The sequence below is a fragment of the Sphaeramia orbicularis genome, chromosome 15 (assembly GCF_902148855.1).
Source record: "Sphaeramia orbicularis chromosome 15, fSphaOr1.1, whole genome shotgun sequence".
NCBI classification, from domain to species: Eukaryota; Metazoa; Chordata; class Actinopteri; order Kurtiformes; family Apogonidae; genus Sphaeramia; species Sphaeramia orbicularis.
Genome location: NC_043971.1, coordinates 32122436 through 32145811, shown reverse-complemented (window position 1 = coordinate 32145811; position 23376 = coordinate 32122436). Strand labels below are relative to the sequence as shown.

Genomic DNA, 23376 nt, shown 5'->3' with positions numbered 1-23376 from the left:
TTTGACGGCACTGTGATGGTATTAGCAGGTAAAATCCAGTGAATTTATCCTTATGGGGTCAAAGTAGCAAATGAGAGGTTGCACCGTAGACCAGTTGTCTTAGATCAGTTCAAGAGTTTCACAAAAATATAGTTTGACTGAGATTTAACTAATAAGGCAGTGGGAGCAACTGACAAATGGAGGAAAATATAGGTCATAACTTCATTTGTTCGGGTTTAGTTTGGGAATGAGCAATAGACAGGTTAGAAAAAGAAAGAATAGAAATACAAAATAATGTGGAGTCAATAATGTAGTTAAAGGTAACAGTCTTGAGCCTGACAGGATTTCAAGTGCCAAGTCCTGCTATGTTAAATATTAAGTTTTCCAGATTACTTTTGTTTTAAATATTGCACATGAACTGTTAAAATTATCCCTAAAGTAAAAATGTTCTTCTTGACTGATTTGAGAGGGGGTAAGTTTAAAATAAACATCTCAACCTTTGTGAATTTACTAACATCTGGACACCCTCGAACCAAATAAGTACAGGCACAAAAAAAAAAAAAAAAAGCTATAAAATCATCATATGTCAATATTTTATTCTGCATATTTCTGCAGAAATCTCTTAAACCACTTCAGCTCTGCTCAAAACTATCAAATGTTCAGTCCTTTTCAAGATTTAAGTCTTTAAATGTCAGTTTGAATACGTGATGTTTTATTAAGAAAAAATAGATATTTCCATATAATGCACAGTGGCGGGATGTGATATTGTTTTATATTAGACTCTTGGGCATGTCACTGATTCATTGCATCAGTACTTTTTGTGCAGTGCAGGACTCTCACAACAAAAAAAAATGCCTCACTGACTGACATTTAAACCACATATTTTATTCTTGCATAAAAACTACTAATGTAATGAAATCAATGGTTTGGCTAATCTCTGATATAAAACAAGTGGTGCCAGGCACAACAAACCCCACCCCTCACATATATTGTAGCTTATTTTTGGCATCGATCCAGCTGATGTCATCATGTCTATGCATGTGCTGATGTCAGTGTATCAGTTGCCTCTATATATGTGCCAATTTTGAAGTAAACTGAAACAAAACTGATGTTTTTATCTAGACCAGGGGTGTCAAACTCATTTTAGTTCAGGGGCCACTTTCACCCCAATATGATCTCAAGTGGGCCGGACCAGAAAAATAAATACAAGTTAAAAAAGTAAAATTACAGTATGATAATGTTTATATCTACATCGTTTCCTTAAAAATCTGAATAACAGGAACAACTTGAAATGTCTTAAGAAAAACAAGTGCAGTTTTAACAATATTCTGCATCAGTTTGTCAGTTTATCATTTACACATGTGCAATACAATTTACATTACAATTACAAATACACATAATATTGATAAAATTACATTTACTTTTCTCAAGACATTTCACGTTGTTCCTATTTCTTCAGGTTATTCACATTTTTTGTAAAAGGATAGTTTGTTAATGTAAACATTTTCATGTAATTTTACTTTTTTTTTTTTTTACACTAAAACAAAGACAAAATCTGCAGTTGTCATTGATTTATACGTTATTATAACAGTATTTTCTGGTCTGACCAAATTGAGATCTAATTGGTTTATATGTGTGTGTAAAATGAGTTTTACACTATTGATTGTTAATATCTTCAGTGTAATTTTTGCATTTCACAAATTCATCCTACGGGCCCAATTGGACCCTTTACTGGACCGGATTTGGCCCACGGGCTGCATGTTTGACACCTGTGATCTAGACATTTGAAATTTCGCCCATTATAAGTAAATGGGGGGGTTAAAAATTCATAAAAAATTTAAACTTTGACGTATTTTTTTCCAAAATGTAACCACATTTATTCCGGGTCACTGGCAATCTATAAACCCAGTCTGGTATGAATTCAACCAATAGTTTTGCTGCTAGAGTGTTAACAAAGAAACAAACCAAACCAAAAACAATACCCCTTGCCTCCCCTTCAGAGGGTGGGGTAATAATGCCACATCCCTTCATCATGTATTATATCAAAAATATCTCACATGTTCTGTTGTTTTCTTTTAATAAAACAAGTGGCATCACATATTTGAACTGGCATTTAAAGGGCTAAAATCCTGAAATTACTGAGCACTTGGTAGTTTTGAGCAGATTTGAGATTTATGCAGAAAAAATGTATTTGATACATGATGATTTTATAGCAGTTTTGTGTGTACTTTTTTGGCTCGTGGGTCCCCAGAGGATGCGAAAATGGTCTGTATAGTGTACAATTGACTTGTAAGAGTAACCGACATTAGATTAAAAAAAAAAAAGAAAGTCAAAAACAAAGATCAGAAATTCAAACTTTAATGATCACCAAATCAAAAAAACAGGAAACCCGATGATTTCAAACCCAAAAGAACAGAACATCTTTGTAGAATAAACACATTTAGACATGTAGTTGAAGTCTATATTTGTTTTTACATGGGAAGGTTTCTCAAAGAGCTGAAAGTCACTGTACGGTTTTGTAAAACAATCTGACACCTGCAAATGTCTCCCTGGCACTTTGTCATAGAACACATTACGATTCTGACAGCATATGAGCTGTAGTTCACATGATTTACAATGCCAGGGTTCAATTATTATTACCAACCATATAAACTTAAGCTTTAATCAATTCTGTTCCTGTGTCCTGCTCATCCCAGTGTCACCAGTCACCCTGAGCACCGAGAGTTCAGTCTGATTAATGAGGAGCAGGGACAGGTCAGGCATACTTGTACCCGAGCTCCATCTGGTGCAGATACAGTTCAGTAACGGTGAAGTGACCCACTTTACTGACACTGCATTAAAAACATCATGTCACCTCTTCACTGACCCGGGCTGAATAGTGCAGGAAGAACCGGTGCCAGGATCCACGGGGTACTGTTTTGCATAACCTACTTACAGACCTCACTGGGAACTTAAATACTGGTTTACCAACTGTAGGCAATGCAGCAGAGTTAAATAGATATTTAAATTCTATTATGTATATGTTTAACCCTATAACACCAAATGTATCATATTTGATGCATGAGTTTTGAAGCCCTCTACATGATCAGTGTGATATTTTTTTCACATTATCCATGCAATACATGGATAATCCACCAGGGGGGAGGAATTCATTCACCAGAGGCCTTATCAGTGACAGTATAAGATTGTCATTAACCCTTTCATGCATAAATTATGAGAATGTTAGTCAAATTTTTTTTTATTGAGTGTTTTTATTCCTCCTTAGGCATGAAAAAAAATTATGATGCATTATGATGATGTTTTTTTTTTTTCTCGTGGAGTTACAAAAATGTCCATGCATTTAATTTTTGAAGTAAAGAAACGTGTTTAAAACCCAATATCAGAAATGAGATGAAAACAATGAAATAAAAACAGTTTAATGCTGCTAATCTGATGTTTTCTCACGTTTAACATACTGTAATGCTAGTTATTACTCATGTCATGGAGATAATATGCCAAAAAAAAAAAAAAAAACTTTTTGTCTAACAAATAACAATTGATTTACACTAAAACATATCATTCCAGATCATGTTTCTCAAGAAGAGCAAAGTTACAGTAATGGTATGAATTGCAGTGTATGGGATGATATGTAATTGTCCACCATGTTGGTTGATATGGAACTAAAACAACAAAACCCATGAATATACAAGACAACAGCTGTAGAATAACTGTCCACTGGAGTGACCACTGTGCATGAAAGGGTTAATGAGGAAGGAGGCAGAACTTTGCCAATTTTGAAAAGGAATAACCAATTTTTTAGACATGTTTTTGTTATTTTGTGTTTTTGTTTGTTCAAAAATAATAATATTTGAGCATTGAGACCCGATGTATTAAATATGATACATAATTGAAACTCATACATGGAAATTGATATTTGAAAAAAATGTTTTGGTTGATCCGAAGGACCAATACAGGCTCCAGTTTCAAAGAACTGGAATTTTCTGTCAGTGACTAAATGGTTCAGGCTTTACAGGGTTAAATAGCTGGATAAACAACCTAAACTGCTCTAATATGGTGTTTTTTTCACATACTGTTTCCAATAAATTTGGAATAAAATATTTTTAGCTATTCTCCTGACATGATTGTGGCAGTATGATTTATTCTTGCTACATAAAGTGTAACTGGTGATTACTGATATGTATGAATAGAAATAAAAACAGAAATGTGTCTGAAAAGAAAAATATTCCAACTTTACATTTAACAGTGTGTGAACCAACTGAATCTATTACACTGTTTTACTTATTCAATATGTCCTATCATTCAAGAATAATAATAATAACGTATTAGTAGAAATAATACCATGACAGTAGTCTGAGTTAGAGCAGTCAAAACCTTTTAATTTCTTATGTCACAGCAAACCATGCTGATATAAACTCACATTTAAACATACACCATATTAGCCTTTGACTTTGCATTGAATGTTGCCAAACTATTGCACACACTGTTGAACCGGGGAAGCAAAAAATCAAGTTTTAGCTTATTAAAGTCATAAGCCACAGTCATACATCTGTTTTATTCACAGCATCGTTGGTGTTATTGAATATCAAAAACACCATTATATCAAAATTAACTATTATTCAGTCGGGCCTGTGCTATGATTTATTCTCTTCTAGATGTAGAGTTATTTGGTACAGTATCAAAATTAAAAAGAAAAGAAGAAAAAAGAAAGCATACAACAAAAAAAATATGAAATGGAGTTGCCAATACTCATGGTTAAAACAGATTTTAATTGGAACTCTTAAATTTGGTAATTATTCTACACTGATAGATGCATTTGGCCACTTGAGGGCAGCCGAAAAAAACTGTAAAACCCAAACTGAGTGCTGATATTATTAATTATAACATTAAAAAATAGGAGTTGTCTTTATAAAGACCTGACTGATATGTTGAGACACCTGTATGGGGGGTAGACAGACCAAATACTCACTGTTTTGGTCAAAACCAGCTTGTACGGGGATAAATTAATCATCAGAAACAGCAATACGGAAACATCTGTGATTAGATAAAATCATACACAAAAAAAAAAAAAACTCTACAAACAGGAGTTTTACCCTGGTTTGTAACAGCTTGATTGACAAGCAAATTAAAATATGGCAGAATTTATAACTCTGTTTCACAAAAATGCATTATCCAAAACCTGTGAAGTAAGTGTCACAAAAAGACAATCTTTTTGCTGACTTAAAAGGCGCAGGAGGTGAAACTGGCTTCGGCACTGTCAGTCTTCTATAACAGTGTTGCCTGAGAATCTGCTTGTCTGTCTGTGTGTGTTATTGTTCATATCAGACAGCTGTAAAGTCTTAATGTAGTGGATGGCGTTCAGCTCTGGAGTCTTTAGCGCATCCTTTACTATGAAACCGAACCCTTGTTATCGCTTCCTGTTTCTGCCGTCAGCTGCTGTAGGAGCTCTATGTAGAACATGACCCGGCTTAGTAGAGGTGTGTTTTTCTCAGCGCGCAGCAGCTTTGAGTACACATTCTTATACGTTTTTAGCAGCTCCTCGTCCTTATTGCTAAAAAAAAAAAACAACACACAAGCATTGGATAGATTTAAGAAAAGAGTCGTAACAAACCAAGTTTAAAAATGCAAAAAAACAGTTGGAGATTCTCACTCACCTTGGTTTCCGTTTCGCTGTCGTCATGAGTTTTACCAACTGCAGTAACAGGAAGGAGAAACTTGGTTCAAACACACCTATTAACTTCACCACTTCCTCGATGTTTAGTCCTGATGTGAGAGTAGAGGCCAAATCTGAAGACTCAGCTGATTCAGGATCTTGCTCATTCAGCTGCAGAGGTGATAGAACGAGATCAAGACGGGCAAAGTAAATGAAGCTCTTCAAAGCTAAATGCGAGTTAGAGGACATTCCTAATCTGCTACTGTGGTGTTTACCTCTATCTGCTCCTCCAGCAGCTCCTTGTGAATGAGCTGGAACGCGTGGCGAGTCTCAGTCATGATCTCTAGGGCTCCTGTCAGGCTTTTTAACTTAGCTGCACTGCTGCTCTGACCTGCGGAAACAACACTTCGCAGTAAGGACGGTGCTAAGGATGGAACTGCTACAAAGCCAGGTCTCTGAACATCCTTAGAAAGTCTAATCTCCAGTCATCTGCATTAAAAATTTCTTAAATACAACTTTCACGAGTCTAAATTCCATTAAAAAAAACAAAAACAAAACTAGGACCATATGATCCTGTAGCTCATTGGTATGTTCTATCAAGAATCAATAACAACTTGAATTTGTGAGGTTGTTAGGTTCTGCTGCTATGTTAAGAGTCCTGTGGTGTTCATGAGGGAGATTAATCTTCCAACAGATGTGGGTGGAACTTTCACTGGAGGAGAACTCAATTAATTCAATGAAAGTCCTTATATGACTTCCTATAGGTGGTCAATAGTAACTATATTGATATCTCTAACCATTTACATTTTATAAGCCATCAAAATATGGACCAATATAAGTAAAGGTAAATCAAAAATTAATATTATATAATAATAGATATTGAAAAATTCTTCAAAAATTAAAAAATCAAAAAGTCTAAAAACTGAAGTGTGCCAAGGAAGAAACATGTAGGCTAAAATTTGAAATGAATCCGACCAGTAGTTTAGTTGGAGATGACGCTAGAAGAAATTGCTGGAAGAAAATGAGGATGACAAAGGTGAAGACGCAGACGACGCACACATCGGCCGGTGAGCTAAACATGAAATGAACAACCTCTGATACTGTGCAACACTGATTTTACTGAAGCACACTGAGCTAGTATATGTGGGCTACCAGATTCTCCACATTAAGAAAACTAGACTTCAAAACGTTTCAAGTTAAAATCATTTCCGTTACTGTTACTTTCATCTCCGGCCCTCCAGTCACATGGGACTAGTGCAGCATGGGAACCTCCAGTGATTTAGAAATTAACAACCTGCATTTGTTCTATGGTGCGCGATCACATTGACATTGATGTCAAGGCTACCACTTACAGAGAGCTGCTGAGCTGGTGAAAGATAGAAAATGTACTTTACTGCTTGCTTTAACATATGACATTTTACTCTACTGGAGAATTGCGATTTGTTGTGAAGGGGTCTCCCAAACACCTTTAAAACTTTCATATACCATGCCAGCACAGCTTCTATCATTCTCAGTCAGTAAAGGGACAACAAAAAAATGTGCAGAGGAAACAAAAATCCTTGCACATCATCACAAATCACAGAGATGTCAACTCACAGGAGAGTATTTTTCACAGGGCGTCTGTGTTGTGGAACTGAGGCAGGGTTGAGGGAAAGTAAAATTATAAATGACTTCCACAATTATAACAAATTACCAGAGTCTCAAAGGTAATACAAGTTCCATTCAAATAGGGTTGAATATAGTCTGGCCTGAGAACAGCTAAATTTAATGCTTGGCTGAAGCTTGTTGAACATAATTAATTTAAAGCCTGATGCAAAAAAAAAAAAAAACAAACTCAACTTTATATAGAGTTGCATGGAAAGTGCTCTAAAAAGCCACAGCAAACACCTACCATCTATCACTGACTTATCTTCATATCCACAGCTTTTTTCCCATACATATGAAATACACCAACAGTACTGGAACACCAACAGTAATCATAGTAAAGATCGTCTATTCACTCTCTCCTCTTGATGATATACAATAATACAGACATCATGAGCATTTCCTCACCCACCTGCCATGGTAAACTCAGCAAAGGCCACCCGTTCCAGCAGCGTGCGGAGCAGCTCGCAGGGTGCGTCTTTCAGGCTGAGGAACAAACACACAGCTTTGCTATAGTGAAGCTCTGCCAGGCTACGATGCTGCTTCCTCAAGTGTTCATCCCCAACCTGTCATCCAATTAGAGCCAGAAACACAGACATCCTTCAGAGTGTGTTATACCACTGAAGTATGAAACACAAACATCCTGTCAACAGTTGTTCTTCAGGTTAGAAGCTGTACTCCTTCCTCATGTACAGAAAATAAACATCTTGTTTTGACATGAAAAAAAGACAAAACAAAACATAGCAGCGCTGTCAAATCAATGATGACAAACAGGCTTCATGGGCTCAAAACTATTTTATTTCACAGACACATTTTAAGCGTCGGTGTGGTTTTCCCACCTGGTTGCGAAAGCAGCTGTGGTACATGGAGGCCAGGCGGTGGTGAATGGTGGCGGCTCTGTACTGGTAGAGCGGCTGGCGGGCCGACTCCGTCTGCAGGTCACAGTATTTCAGGGATTTCATCATCGCCTCGGTTACCTCTCGCTCAATCTGGATACACACACAAGAATGAATAATTTATGAAAAATGGGTATTTATACAAAATATGAGTGTGAGTGGATATTTAGAACCTATATTTGCTTTATAAATTATAACAGATATGTGGTGTCAAATGAAAAAACTGCAAAATAGACACTGAATATAGTCTATAGTTAAAACAGCATCACTACGTCTTTACAAACTGTAAAATCTCTCATTAAAATTCTACTTTATATACACTACCCTGCAAAAGTACTGGGCCAACATTAGGGCCCAATCCCAATTCACCCCTTGGCCCCTCCCCCTTACCCCTACCCCTCCATTTTGCCTGTTCACATAAAGGGGTAGGGGTGTCCTGATTCTCGAGGAGTCGGAGGGGAAGGACTAAGGGACCACACTACAAACAGAGGGGAAAGAGAAATCTCCCATAATTCCGTTTGAATCATTGCCAAGATGGAGGTAAACACAGCAAAAAAGTGCAGCAGTGTGATGGAAGAAACACACAAATGTACATATTTTCTTCGTAAACAACTTAATCATTTGATGGACTGTTTAATGCTGTTTCAGTGTGTTATAGACTGCATTTCTGCGGTTTCTGGTTGATAGCCGCAAAAAGGGTTGTCTCATTTCATGGGGGAATGTTTTAACCCCTACACCTTGCACCTCCGTTTCAAGGGGTAGTGCCATGGGTATGGGAAAGGGCCAAGGGGTGAATTGGGATAGGGCCTAGGTTTGTTGGTTTACTAAAGTTCTAATGGCCTGTATTAAGATCCAATCTGGTTATATGGGAGGTTTGTACAGCATTAAAACAAAAGTTTCAGGGAAAAAACAGCTTCTATAAACTAAAATGGTAGTATTTAGTGTGACCTCCCTTTGTACTTAACATGTCTGTAACCCTTTTGTTCAGACAGTATGAGATTTTTTGCATTCATTTTCTGATGTTGTATACCAGGTTTCATTCAACATGTTAAATGTTTCTAACTGTTTGTGTTGCTTCTTGTCATGGCATCAGGGGTCAAACTAAATAATGACTTTAACCTTTAAAACCAGTTTAATTCACTTTTTCTGTGTCTTTTAAGGCTGTGCACATATTTCCTGTATTTTCTTGTTATATGTGGAGAAAACAAACCTGAAGGTGGCCTAAGATTTCTGTATGATAAATAAATGTTTATGTCTACAGAGCCTGAACGTCCAAAATGGTCATATCTGATGACCATGAAAAGCGGAGAAACTGCATTTTATCTGGATTATTAAGGAGGAGGAGGAGGAGGAGGAGGAAGAAGAAGAAGAAGAAGAAGAAGAAGAAGAAGAAGAAGAAGAAGAAGAAGAAGAAGAAGAAGAAGAAGAAGAAGAAGAAGAAGAAGAAGAAGAAGAAGAAGAAGAAGAAGAAGAAGAAGAAGAAGAAGCTCTGCTATTTAGAAGAAGAAGAAGAAGAAGAAGAAGAAGAAGAAGAAGAAGAAGAAGAAGAAGAAGGAAGAAGAAGAAGAAGAAGAGAAGAAGAAGAAGAAGAAGAAGAAGAAGAAGAAGAAAGAAGAAGAAGAAGAAGAAGAAGAAGAAGAAGAAGAAGAAGAAGAAGAAGCTCTGCTATTTGGAAGTGAACTCAAAAATAGGTCTCGGTCTTTAAGGGTTAAAACTGGTATACCAGTTCACCCAGTATATGTCCCAGTTCTTAAACCCACCTGTTCCTGGGCCTTTCTGGACAGAGGGGCGTAGTCCTGCAGGAGTGTAGCCAAAGTGAAGTAAGTGGTGGACAGTTCCCAGTTCACACTATCCCACACTGCTGGGTGGTTCTCTCGGTTTGCCAGGGACTTCATGGCTCGCAGGTAGTAATCTATGGCCTGGAGTCAGAATAACATGATCTGAATATAAATATGTTCATTTATGTAGATGTAGCAGTTCAGATAAATGAAAAAGGATTTAAATTTATACAGAGCAGCAGGGGCATTAAGAGGGGTCAAGAGGACCATCAAGATGTGAAACGAGCAGATCATTTGTTAATAATTAGAAAATGTAAGGCATTAAGAGCTTCGTTTGGCACCTTGTTATAGTAGAGGGCCTCTTCAGGTGAGAACTCCCCTCGACTCTGGTCATCGGCGACACCACAGTGAGCCTGAGCACAGATCCTCATCAGTCTGCCGGTGTTACACAGCAGCAAGGCCGTGTTGGTTTTGTCCCCGATGGCTTCGAAGTCCTTCATGCCTTTTTCAAAGAAGGCGAAACTCTTCTTCCACATCTCCTGCTCTGCCACAGACACTGACCTTTTCACTACAGCGAGTGAAATTCAGCAATATGAAAGAAAGGCACTGAGGAACACTCACAGATGATCTGAATGTGAACCATAGTCTGAAAATGTTTTGGATCTTCTGTCAGCAGAAACTGAGGAAGCTACACATAGAACTTTAAATCTGAAAACACACATAGCCGTGTCATACCTTCCTTCTCAGTCTGCAGGGCTGCGGACTGGTTCATGTAGAAGACCCCCATCTCGTTGCGGATATTTCCCAGCCTTTTCAGGACCTGAGCGAGCTGATCTGCAGCGTGGTCTTTCAAAGCCTCAGAGACCAGCAGTTCATATGCCGCCTCATAGCATTTACTGCTGACAAAGAGCTGGTACTCTGGGTCCATGGCCAGGTCAGTTGCCATGTTGAAGGCTAATGAGTTGAGAGCAAAACAGACGACAGCAGAGGAGATTAACGACTGAGGTGGGGTGTGTGTACAGTAAGAGTTTTCTACCATGCCTTTGTTATTCTATGTATGAAAGTGTCTTTGTTCAGTGACTGACCCTGGCAGCTGCTCTCTCTGTGCAGGCTGTGCAGAATCTCCTGGTCCTCCTTGGTCTGGTAGCTGTATTCCTCTAAGTATGCAGCTCTGTTGTTGGCGTTCTGGGCCAACATCAGCTGGATGTCTCCACACAGAGACAGGCACTGGCTGTGAAACAGCAGCACCTGTGGGTGGAGTGCACCACTCACAGAACAATAGGCATCTGGAGAGTTTCAGGAGGGACAAAAGGAGGTTAATGTTGTTTTAAAAAAAAAGCCCTGTAGTCACATTCTAAGACACAATAAAATACGCTGCAATGAATAACAATTTCAGTTCAAACTGATTTTTATTTTTTTTTTGGAAAGCAAGTGCAAACCAATATATGTCTGTCAGTGCAGACAGGAATTTAAACACACACACATACATGTGCCAAGACATTAACCAAGATATTAAAAAAACTTCATTAATAACAGATATACGTATAATGTACACACGTATACACATGCATACGTGCATCATTACAATTGAAGGTCATACCTAAACCAACAAAAAAAAATAACACAGAACACCCCTTAACCCTAACCAACCCCATCCCACAGATCTTTCTTTAAATTTCATGACATGCTGGATATTTCAAATAAATACATAAAAATGCTAAATAATAACAAAGAATTAAATCAAAGCTCGAGCCACATCGAGTGCTTCCTCCCTAGCTTTGGGCACACACTGGCCTGCTCCATTCATTTTAGCATCAGAGAGCTCCAGAAATAATATCTCTATTAAAGAGTAAATCCATTGATGCACAGAGTGGGTGTGGCAGTTGTCACCAGTTCAAAATGTTTTCTCATCAAAAGGTTAAAGGAAAAACTGGAATTTCTAACAGGAAAATATTGTTAATCTCAAAAGCTCATCTAGTGGACACTGTTTCCTGCTTCCCTGAAAAACCATTTTCAACCTTCATACAGTGAACAAACATCAGGATCAAGTCAAGTTTACTTTGTGCTGTTTCATTTCAGATCTACATTTGAATAACTAATTAGAATATCTGAACTTGTAAAAATGCATCTCTACATTAAACAATAATCTTCTGCTGTTCAACAGGACAACCATACAAAAAAGGCGCTAAATTCTGAAAACTAATAATGAGCATAATTACATTACTGTTGCTCACCGTAACACTGCAGAGACAGCTTAATGTAGCGCAAAGCTCGCCCATATTTCAGCAAATTGGTGGCTGCATCAGAGAGGACGTAATAGGCCTTGGAGGCTTTGAGGAAGAGCTGCAGCTTCATACGATGCTGCCAAGAGCCAGGAATCATCCCTGAACGTGTTGGATACTTCTGGTCATACTGCAATGTCCCCGCTAGAAACATAATGCATGATATAAGATTTCATGAATGTCACTCACCTAGTGCCATGACATGCTACAGTTATGTAATACTGTTCTGTCCAATAGAATGAGCCAATACTGACCTCTTTCAAGAAGAAGAGAGATACCATTCTCAGCAGAACAGGCCCCAGTTGCACTTCTATCTTCATATTTGAGAGGAATGGGTGTGTTTGGGTCTGCTGCTGGGAGGTCACTCTCCTTCTTGATGGTGCCATCCACCGCCTTTAAACCCTGTCCATTTGCAATAGAGAGTTATTTCTATGAAGCGTGACTCTTTTCCTGGGGCGCATCACATCAGCATGTTAAAGAATAATAAATAATCAGCCAAGTATTACCTTTAAAACATAACTTAGGACATGTCTGCATCTCTCCTCCTTGTCTTGTGAAACAGGAAAAGCACAACTGGGCTGCAGGGATAAAAACAGCGAGATTACTGATAATATCCTTTATATATGGGTGCTTCTATGAAACTGGCCCCTATAAACAGGACATGGGGGCTAAAAATCAAACCAGATGTAGACTAATGTTATGAAGCAAGTTTGGAAGCACTTTGGGTCTGTTTTAAAAAGAAATATTTTCTTAGATAAAAGACAAACTATTTTTCAGACAAAACACATTTTTATAATATTTTTATATAAAAATCTGCATGTAACACGGTAAAAAGGACACGAAAATTACACGCTACTAATTTTTCAAATATCTTTTTATTCTCTCACTTGTACATTTTGGGAATCGAACTAATTATGCAAGGCAGAGTGTTTCACAAAAATGACAGCTGTTGCAAAATCACTCGCAATTTATGTGTTGAAATGGGCAGGTTCTGCATGTAACTTGAGTGGACACGATGGGTTACACATGAAACCTGGTATGAGACTACTAATTGATAAAAAACCCACGTCTGGATTAGAAACACCACTAGGATCATCAAATTTGACACAGTGTCTTTATTTATAGTTGTATATAAGACCATTTCAAGCCATGTTTTCCAGATCAAATGCACTGACACCTAGGTCGCTTTTCATGTCCCAATTTTGGTCCTATTTTTAGCCCCAATATTTTATTAAAAATTCATTGATTTTGGGATGGCTCAGAGCAAGAGTATAATTTTTTTGCATTTATCTGAGGTCATCATTAGGTATATCCTGGGGGGAAATCTGTCTCTTTTATTGTTGGGTCTAAGAAGTTGTGTCAGGTACCAAAATGAACCCGGTTTCATAGAAGCACCCAAATATTTATCTGTATTTTCCACACTGTCCACCTCGGTCTCTAATGAGGGGAAGGCAGGCGAACGTTCACATAAACTCACTCTGATCTGGTGAGTGGATTTGTACTTCTCAGGGACGGACAGTTCCCCCACAGAGCGGATCACAGCCACTGCTTTGCTGTCATCCTGTGGTCTGGAGCAGCTGCTGTAGGAGCTGTTTTCATCACTCTCCTCAGTTAGATCCTCATCCTCTTCCTCCCTGTCTTCATCGCTATAGCTGTCCTCAGAGCCGCCGGCCCGTAGCGACTCCGTTCCGTCTTCCTCTGGAGGTTCGTCGAGCTGGAATAGCTCCGACAGCATGTAGTGGGCGGAGGCGATGATCTGAACCGACAGGAAATGGAGGAGGTGAGTCGGAGTCAGCTTCCATCAATCAAACCTGAGCTACGGTGCTTTCGACTTGATTTAGATGGAATTTTGGCAAACTTTTAGTCCCTGTACACTGCTTGCAAGAATAATCATGAATCTAAGGAAAAGGAATGCTAACATACCTGTGGATGTCTCTCCTGGTCCAGAAGTTTGACACAGTTTAAGAGGAGAGTTCTGATTGTGCCGTTGTGCTTTCGGTTTTGTCTGGCCTTCAGCATCAAGTTACTGGCTACTCTGCAACAACAACAAGACAAACTCATTACAGCTTCATGTATCCACTGTTTTTAAAGGCAATGCTTTTACATGAACAAAATCACTTCTTAAATGCACACTTGGAATGACAACAATCAAGTGTAATCACAAACCTAACAACTTTACTTGCCAAGGTAAAGAATAAAGCACTTCACCTTTAACAGCAAGAGTATTTTCTTTTATTGCCTGTTATTTATACTGTATAAGCATACATATATCTGGAAAGTGTAGCCAAATACTGTTTTATTTTTTATGTATTATGACTAAACTAATTTAAAGGAGTGATAATTTGCTTTTTGAAAATGGAATTATGCATTTTAAAACATTTCCTTGTGGTCTACATACATTGTAAATGCTATACTTGGGTCTGAATTCTTCATTAATTCAACTCTACAGGTCCATCTTCAACCCTATTTCTGAGTAATGACACCAGATAGATCGTTTAGAGCCCTGGCCCTTTAAATGCAAATGAGCCACTTCACACTCCACCCCCTCCGTGCTGCTCTGTCCTGTTCAGCCTCTTGTGTTCGTTAATACAACGAACAACTGAACATTTTAATAATAATAATAATAATAATAATAATAATAATAACTTTATTTGTATAGCACCTTTAAAAACAAAGTTTACAAAGTGTTTTGACAATGGGCACAACAGCAGGATACACAAAGCAAGTAAAAACACTAAAACAGAATCAACACAATTAGAGAGATGTATGAACAAGTTAATTACCAAACAGGATCAAATTTAAAAATTTAAATTAAAAACTAAGGTTAAAAAGGGGACAGCCATCACATAAAAGCAAGTCTATAAAAATGTGTTTTAAGTAGTGATTTAAAAGATGTTACTGATTCCGCAAGCCTTATCTCCTCGGGCAGGCCGTTCCAAAGTCGAGGGGCCCTGATGGAAAATGCCCGGTCACCTTTTGATTTAAGCCTCGTCTTTAGAACAGCCAGGAGCCCTCTGCCCAAGGATCTAAGGCTGCATGCTGGCTCGTAGTCAACTAGCATTTCTTCTATATAACTTGGGGCCAGGCCCATTCGAGCTTTAAAAGTGATCAGTAAAATCTTAAAATCAATTCTAAAACATACAGGGAGCCAGTGGAGGGATGCAAGGATAGGAGTGATATGATGTTGTCTGCTAAAACCAGTGAGATTTTAGGTAATCGGTTCGAAGTTTGGACATATTTTTAGTGTAGACTACAACCGCTGTTGCTGATAAAAAATTATGGCGTACTCTGAGAAATGTTCGTCGGAAGTCTGGACCTTATATGTCCAAATGTCGTGACGTAGCTAGTTATAGATGTAACAAATTAAGCCAGAATTGGAACTGGTTGTAGAAATCCACTTGATTTTTGCCAGAATTAATATAAAGATAGCTTTGCAACACCTGGAGGGTTCAAATTCATACTTTTTAACTATTAGGGTCCAAATACACAAATAAATGTATCAAAGACTAATAAAAGTGGGTTTGGCAAAATATAACCCTCTTAAAAAAATTTAAAAAAAAATAAAAAAAAAAAAAAGGTCCGCAAATCTGTGTCTATCTCTCAGATACCTACTTGTAAAGTAACACAGCAACAGGGAGAGTAAAAGGATTCTGGCATTTCTCTTCTTCTGCCTCCTCACAGAGAGTCGTGAGATCATAAAGCTTCACAATGTCACTCCCACTAGCTGTGGATTCAAAATACAAACATGAAAAAACACACAAAAAAAGGCAGGAATGCAGCACACAACAAGATGAAAAGGCATAAGAATCTTTGAAAACCTTTAAAAAGCCAGTAGGTGTGCCCTTCTTTGGTACAGTTGGACTTGAGGAATGAGAGGATATTTTGAGCTATGTCTTTTACCACCCTTGTGGAGAAAGTGGAATTTTCTAGATGAGGGATGTCTTCGGTTTTGATCATCTCGTATTTCTGTGGGAAAATGATGGAAAAACATACAGGCTTTAATGGCTGAAATACTTTTGAGGTTAAAATTGCAGTGCCGTCAACAATGTCTATTTGTATAGGGTGGGGAAGCAAAATTTACAATATTTTGAGGCAGGGATTGAAAGACAGTGTATGACCAATTAGTTTATTGAAAGTCATGAGAATTTATTTGCCACAAGAAAATTGACATAATAGAAAATGTTTTTATTCTATGTGTCCTCCTTCTTTCTCAATAACTGCCTTCACACGCTTCCTGAAACTTGCGCAAGTGTTCCTCAAATATTCGGGTGACAACTTCTCCCATTCTTCTTTAATAGTATCTTCCAGACTTTCTCGTAATAGTTTTGCTCATAGTCATTCTCTTCTTTACATTATAAACAGTCTTTATGGACACTCCAACTATTTTTGAAATCTCCTTTGGTGTGACGAGTGCATTCAGCAAATCACACACTCTTTGACGTTTGCTTTCCTCATTACTCATATGGGCAAAAGTTTCTGAAAAGGTATGGATAATAGTGTTAGGTATGATTATGACATCAATATATGTTTGGTTTCAAAACAATTGATGTAGTGCCTGCTGAGAAAAAACAACTAAATGTTCATTGTAAATTTTGCTTCCCCACCCTGTACTTTTGAACAAAGTATGGCAGCGAACACGTTTTGTACTGTGTCACATATTTACTAATAACGATTTACCTGAACAATGCCATTGACGTGAAAGCACATGACAAGCTCAGGAACGTTGCACATCAGATTGTCGAGCCAGTAGTCGATACCCGTCAGAATGTTGATTGGTTTGTTGTTGTCCCTGAAATCCGCAGAAACAGAAAAAGCAACATAGAGGGGTGGGACATATTATTTTAGATGAGTAAAGAAAAAGAATAACACTGTAACATAACTGTGTAATTATGACCAGGCTGCAGTGTTCAAAATGAATGTGTAGAAAACTACCAAGTATAACTGATTTGCATTAAATTGCTGAAAGAGAAGGCAAATGACTTATTGATGTAATGCAATAATTTGACCAGTATTTTCGATGTAGTTAATGAATTTAAGTACCTTTGTGGTGGAAAGGCTGCACTCACATTAGCACATATGTAGTTATTTTCATCTACAAGTACTTGAAGTGGCGTAAAACGTAGAGCACATTAGTAGTTATTTCAGACTGTTTATTAGCATATTCCATTTATGTGTGCTTGTACATTTTTTCACTTATTTTGATTCATCTTTCTTTCCCTCTTGAATTACCTGGTGGTTCCTGAAACAACAAAAGATGGAAATGACTATATGATAATAAGCAAACCACAGACTGGTCCACCATGTGTAATACAGAGTTTCTCTACAGAGAGCTTTAGTTATGCTTTCTGTTATTCTTCCCTCTGTCTCTGTATTTGTTTGCTCAGTTAATATATATGTTCCTTGTTTCATTTGGTTATGTGTGTTAGTTGAATTCAAGTCTGATTCAGTTCAGCTGTAATTTTAACTAGAATAACATTTTAGTACCACTCTAGAAGGCCCTGTGACAATTATTTACATCTTTTTTCATTTGTCAATCCATCAAATTTTATATACATAGCCCCACATCATAACAAAAGATATCTCATGGCACTATACATTTAGAGCTGGTCTGAATCTTGTGGTCTGAACAATAAACACTTTTATTGACTTTTCACAACCCTGTGATCTTTGTCTATTTCCTCGGCTCTGTACACTGTGAACAAGTGGTGCCGGGCACAACAAACCTCGCCCCTCGCACATATTGTAGTTTATTTAAATATGGATCCAGCTAATGTCATCACGTCTATGTGTGCGCAGATGTCAGCATATCAATTGCCTCCATATATGTGCCACGTTTGAAGTAAATTGAAACAAAATTTATGTTTTTATAGACATTTGAAATTTCGCCCATTATAAGTAAATGGGAGAAGAAAAAAGGTTTTAGAAATTCATAAGAAATTGGAACTTTGACCTACTTTTCCCAAACTGTAACCACACCTATTCTGGGTCACTGACCATCTATAAACCCAATTTGATACGAATTCAACCAATAGTTTTGCTGCAACAAATATTTAAAATGTCACCCATTATAAGGGAATGGGGAAAAAAAGATTTTAAAATTTCATAAAAATTTGAAGTTTGACCAACTGTTCCCAAAATGTAATGAGATCTATTCTGGGTCAATTACAATCTATAAACCCAATTTGGTATGAATTCAACCAATAGTTTTGCTGCTAGAGTGTTAACAAACAAACAAACTGAACCAAAAACAATACCCCTCGCCTCCCCTTTGGGGGGCGGGGTAATAAAAGCAGAAGATTTAAAATTCCCACCTGAGTCTCAGACTGACGGCAGGATAGCGACCACCTCCAAAAATAGGCATATTGGAGCCAACCAACATGTGGATATCCTCAAATGTCCACATAATGTTTCGCACAAAGTCATTTCGTAAGCCCTGTCAAACCAGTGACACAAAATTAAGTACATAATTCAACCATGCCATGTTTAATATTGTAATCAGGAGTGGGTATAAAGGCATATTACCTGACTGTTCTCCCCTTCATTGAAGAGAGTTGGAAGATTTTGCTCTTTAGGTACAGACGTCACCTGGCCAAGGGCAAACAGGCTGTCCATAGAAACACTTTCCTGTATGAATGACAGTAAACATGCTCTTAGAGAAAGTCAAAAAAACACAAAAACCCATCAGTCACCCAACACCGAGACTGAAGTCTGAGAGTCAGAAAGCTAACACCTTCAACTATCCCATAATCTCATGCTTTGCCAAAATGAAATTCTCTAACATGATTACTGAAAGAATAATCCTGCATTTTAGTCAGCGGAGGTCAGACAGAATCCAAAACACTCTGTAGTTAAAATAAAAGACACAGAATAGGTCAGTGTGTTTCAACAGAAAACCGTGAAACTACACTGAATTACCCATGTGATACTAGTTACACCTACATGACATGCGAATAAGGACATCTAAATTCTGTAAAAAAACATATATTCCAAAGAAAATACCAACAAATTAGAAAGGATATGTCTAATGTCAAAGCATGTTGGCCAATCAGTGAACCTGTTTACATGACCATAAAAATCTGATAACTGGGAGTAATCAGATAAATGTAACAACTGGATGTGGCTCATTTACATGCATCAAAAAACCCCGTTTACATGTTTCAGTCCATTATCAGATTTCTTTCAGCATATATAGTGTATGTACATAGTGACAGTAGAGTCGAACTTCCTATTACTGTCTTCCGCTCACACTGTGACTACAGCACTTCCATTTTCTATTATCTCTTTTTATATTTATGCATAGATGTAAAAGAACAAAATAAATCAGATTAACCTGTATACATGCACAAAGACATCAGAGAATTGGGGAGAAATTGAGATGTGTTAATCCTATTTCTCATAATCAGATAACTGCCATTATCTGCTAAAACATATCACATTATACTGTTTATATAATCACTTCAATAATCTGGTAACTCCAGAAATCGGATAATGATCGGATTTTTAGTGTGCACGTTAACAGGCTCAATGACGCAAAGAAGTTTTTCACTTAACTATAAAGACTATCGGAATGCTTTCATTTCAAGTGATTCAGCGTTTTATCTTCATTTGAACCAGCATTGTCTGAATTATTTCCAGTGACTCACTGTTTTTTGAGGCCATTCTCACTCCTAAGCCACTTCATAATAAGTGCTTGTACCTGCTTTGAAGCAGCTGAATCCTCTTCATCGGTGTGTGAACTGGTGATGGTGTTTGGCCACGAGGGACTGAATTCCTCTGCTCCGCTCTCCTCATCCCCTTCATTCAGGTTGTCTGGTACAGGCTCTGCAGCACCATCACCATTTATACTAGAGGTAACATAAGGATAGGATACAGGCAGTCCAAAAAAAAAAAAAAAAGTAACTCAGAAATGTTTTTTTCAGATATTATAAGTATTAATGTCACCTGTACTCACCTGTAGTAGAGGAATTTTGACAGGATTGCTTTCTGATACCAGTGCTCTTTACTCTTCTTTTTCCTCTGCCACTTCTGATCTATTAGCCGCTGATAAAACTCTTTTAGCCATGTCCAATCTCCTGTCTAACACAAACATAAACAGGAAGCTTACTCACTTAAACTTGAATCATGGACTGAGTTTGTCACAGTGGAATACGTAGCGTTATCCTTGATGTACCTGAGACGACCTCATAAAGAGCTCTTGAATGTCAAGCTCATCCAAAAGCAGAGTCCTCCCCACACGGTGAACAGCCATACTGACATGGGACTTACTGTAGGGGATTTTCAGAAGTTTTTTGATGTTCTGAATGGGGTAGAAAATAATATTTATGTCAGGTACCAGAGCAAGAGGACAAAAACAAAGTTAGAATTATCAGATTAGTATTGCCACAGCTGTACAAACCTCTGAGTCTGACACCACGTCAACATCATCCCCAATGCAATCGATGAAGTCATAGGCCATTCCAAAACTAGAAAAGAAAAAAAGAAAAATAATCAGTTCACCTGTTTTTTAGGGTAGAGGTTAAGGATGTGCTTTAACTTCTACTTAAATAGTATATCCAGTGCTTCATAGTGTCAAGTGCTGTCTTAATCAGCATTCAAGTCAATACTTAGGACAGATTTGTAGCAAGTGAAACAGGCCAAACATTCTCTGTACTCTGATGTTACACACTACCCTCAATATGGATACAACAGTACATTCTAATTTGTCTTCATGTGGGCAACCAGACCAACAAGGGAGACCATCTGCTCAGCAGATTTTCAGCAATTAAGCAGAGCAAAGACTATGATGTTTTCAGCCATGAATACAAACAATGATTACTATCCTTACAGTTTACACACTGAACTGTTATCACATATACTGTTCTGTCTTACCTGGAGTGAAAACAAAATAAGCATGGGGGACATCTATCCATAATGATGGGATCAGTCAGAAGAGGCAAACAACTGACAGTGAAATACTGCTGTTATACTGGTGTTTCAGGTCAAAGGGTCAGTTATTCACAAACATCATATGATGGGTTGTGGGCAGTAAGTTTTGCAAAGCTATTTTCTGTTAAAACTATATGCCACTTTAAAAGATTAATGTCAGGAATGATACAACTCCGGTATGGGTAAAGCCTCCGTAAATGCTACTGAAACTTAGATACTGCAACTCCTACAAAGGTTTCATTACATGAAACTGTTGTAAATATCAAATGTACACAGTAATAGTTGGAAAACTTTTATACTATCCCATTTGACTTCTTAACACAACTGTGGCACTGAAATGTTGGTGTTCTGATTAAATAAACCTTCCAATAACTGATACCTTTTTTGAAATACCACTGTCCTCCTAATGAAACAAGGACTAAAGTTCCTAAAAGAGGTCATGGTAACATCATTAAAGAGTTAATTCTACAACAATAGTGAGACTGTGATCAGTACAGTTTATACCTGGAAAAAGGTTTGCTCTTGCTGCTAGACCCTAATGCTGTAGTGCCAGCACTGCCCAGCTGTGGGTTTTCTCTCAGCCAGTTTGCAGGAGGCAGTTTCAAGTCTGTCTTCTCTTGAAGTACTGCATAGCTGGCAGGAGGTGGGGCAGCAGAGTACTTGACTACGGCTCGGCTTTTGATTTCACTGTTGCCTGAACATACCACTGCATCCTGCAAAGTAAAACATGAGAACAGTGTTGACCATTGCTGGAAAAAGATAAACAATTCACATTATTATGACATTGACAACATGCATTTATTAAGTTATGATCATGATGATATGATTTCATATAAGTTTCCAACTCAATTAGCTAAAATGACCTACAGTGTTTTGAGTCCATTCCACTTTCCCACTGCTTAATGATAAAACAAAAAAAAAAAAAAATCCTGATAGGCATTTTAGGTATTACCTGATTATAATCTGTATAACATGACTGTATTTACTAGTTTTACTGCATTTACCAAATCAGATCCAGAAATATTAAAACACTATATTTACCTAAGCAGACCTGAGGTGATTCTAGAGAGGATGGGGACACTGTCTGATTTATGACACCTGTATTATTTTGGAGTAAACATCAACATGTAAGATTCCACTAATTTTTCCTCCTTCATCTAGACCACATCAGACCAGGTCCAAAATAAAAACCCCTACATTTATACGAATCAAACGTAATGAAATTGTTTTAGACAGGTTGTAGGTTATTAAAAACACAGCTGTAGATTTCTGAAACCTTTACTCGTTTATCGGAAAAGGAGAGGTGGACGTTTCTGCTTTTTTGTCACATCATAGCCCTAGCCCACAGCTCTCCAAACAGTATACAGAACACAACCACGCACTTTATTAATATTGCATACATCTTTTAGCTCAGTGTACTTACATGTTTGCTGACTTCTCCTGTACATGTAGGACCACCGACTTCCTCCATTTCAAAGGGGATGTCAGGCTCCTTGTCTCCGACTGATGCTGAGCCTATACTGGACATACTGTACGATCGTTTGGTTTAAATACATTGGCATAGAGTACACAGGCTATTCATGGTGTCCACAGCACATCGATAATACGTGACAAGGAAGAATTGCCACATATGTTGATAAAGTTAGAAACGGTGTCTCAGTTCGCTAGCTTGACGAGCTAGCGCCACTAACAAGCAACTCCGACACGTATGATATAGTTGAGTATAGTTACGATATAGTTATACTTTTAAGGCTGAGGTTAAACGGTGGCACAAGAATCCGTTGTTGCCTCGTTAAGTTAATAAAAAAGTCCTTAGCTTCACCTCCTGTGACCATCAGCTGTTACTGAGCACACGTTACTGCGGACCAGCCGACAACAACAACTTCCTGTTTAGGTTAAATCAAAGATCAAATTTTACCGTTTTTTTAATATTCTAGTTTCCAAAAACAATATTTTATTTACATAAACTCTAAAATAATTGGTAAAAATTCTAAACATTGGTCATTGTTAAAGTAATAGAATAAAACACGTTAATAAAAATTTAGCGTGACCCGGAAGTAGTTTTCGAGTCAACTTTCTAGAAAAGTTGAGTAAATTCTGTATTCACTTTTTTTTATTGTGAAATTCAGACAGTTTAAAAGGTGCATTAATATATTTTTTCCAAGCACAAAAATGTATTTTAATTCTACGATGTAAATAACTACTAATATGTATTACGCCAA

General features: G+C 37.6%; 1 protein-coding gene across 1 annotated transcript; it reads right to left on the bottom strand.

The window, feature by feature from the left end:
• Positions 1 to 4332: 4332 nt before the first annotated feature.
• edrf1 (erythroid differentiation regulatory factor 1) lies at positions 4333 to 23022 on the bottom strand. The gene is made up of 25 exons (XM_030155521.1): positions 22578 to 23022; positions 21659 to 21867; positions 20625 to 20691; positions 20400 to 20525; positions 20181 to 20305; positions 19926 to 20073; positions 18752 to 18853; positions 18541 to 18662; positions 16907 to 17018; positions 16048 to 16195; positions 15842 to 15953; positions 14153 to 14264; positions 13707 to 13985; positions 12736 to 12807; positions 12484 to 12631; positions 12182 to 12373; positions 11033 to 11233; positions 10683 to 10901; positions 10289 to 10515; positions 9930 to 10088; positions 8113 to 8262; positions 7686 to 7839; positions 5905 to 6020; positions 5631 to 5800; positions 4333 to 5527 (listed from the first exon to the last, which is right to left on the bottom strand). The coding sequence occupies exons 1-25, from the start codon at positions 22680 to 22682 to the stop codon at positions 5365 to 5367; spliced, it is 3738 nt and encodes a 1245-aa protein (XP_030011381.1). The 5' UTR covers positions 22683 to 23022; the 3' UTR covers positions 4333 to 5364.
• Between the last annotated feature and the right edge of the window lie 354 nt (positions 23023 to 23376).

What these genes read in the sequence shown, in the direction of transcription:
- edrf1 (XM_030155521.1), bottom strand. Translation starts at nt 22,682, where the DNA reads ATGTCCAGTATAGGCTCAGCATCAGTCGGAGACAAGGAGCCTGACATC. An exon ending in ATTCAGCTGCTTCAAAGCAG is followed by an intron (nt 18,854 to 19,925) that starts GTACAAGCACTT and finishes TCATTCATACAG; the next exon opens with GAAAGTGTTTCTATGGACAG. An exon ending in CACCTACTGGCTTTTTAAAG is followed by an intron (nt 15,954 to 16,047) that starts GTTTTCAAAGAT and finishes TTGAATCCACAG; the next exon opens with CTAGTGGGAGTGACATTGTG.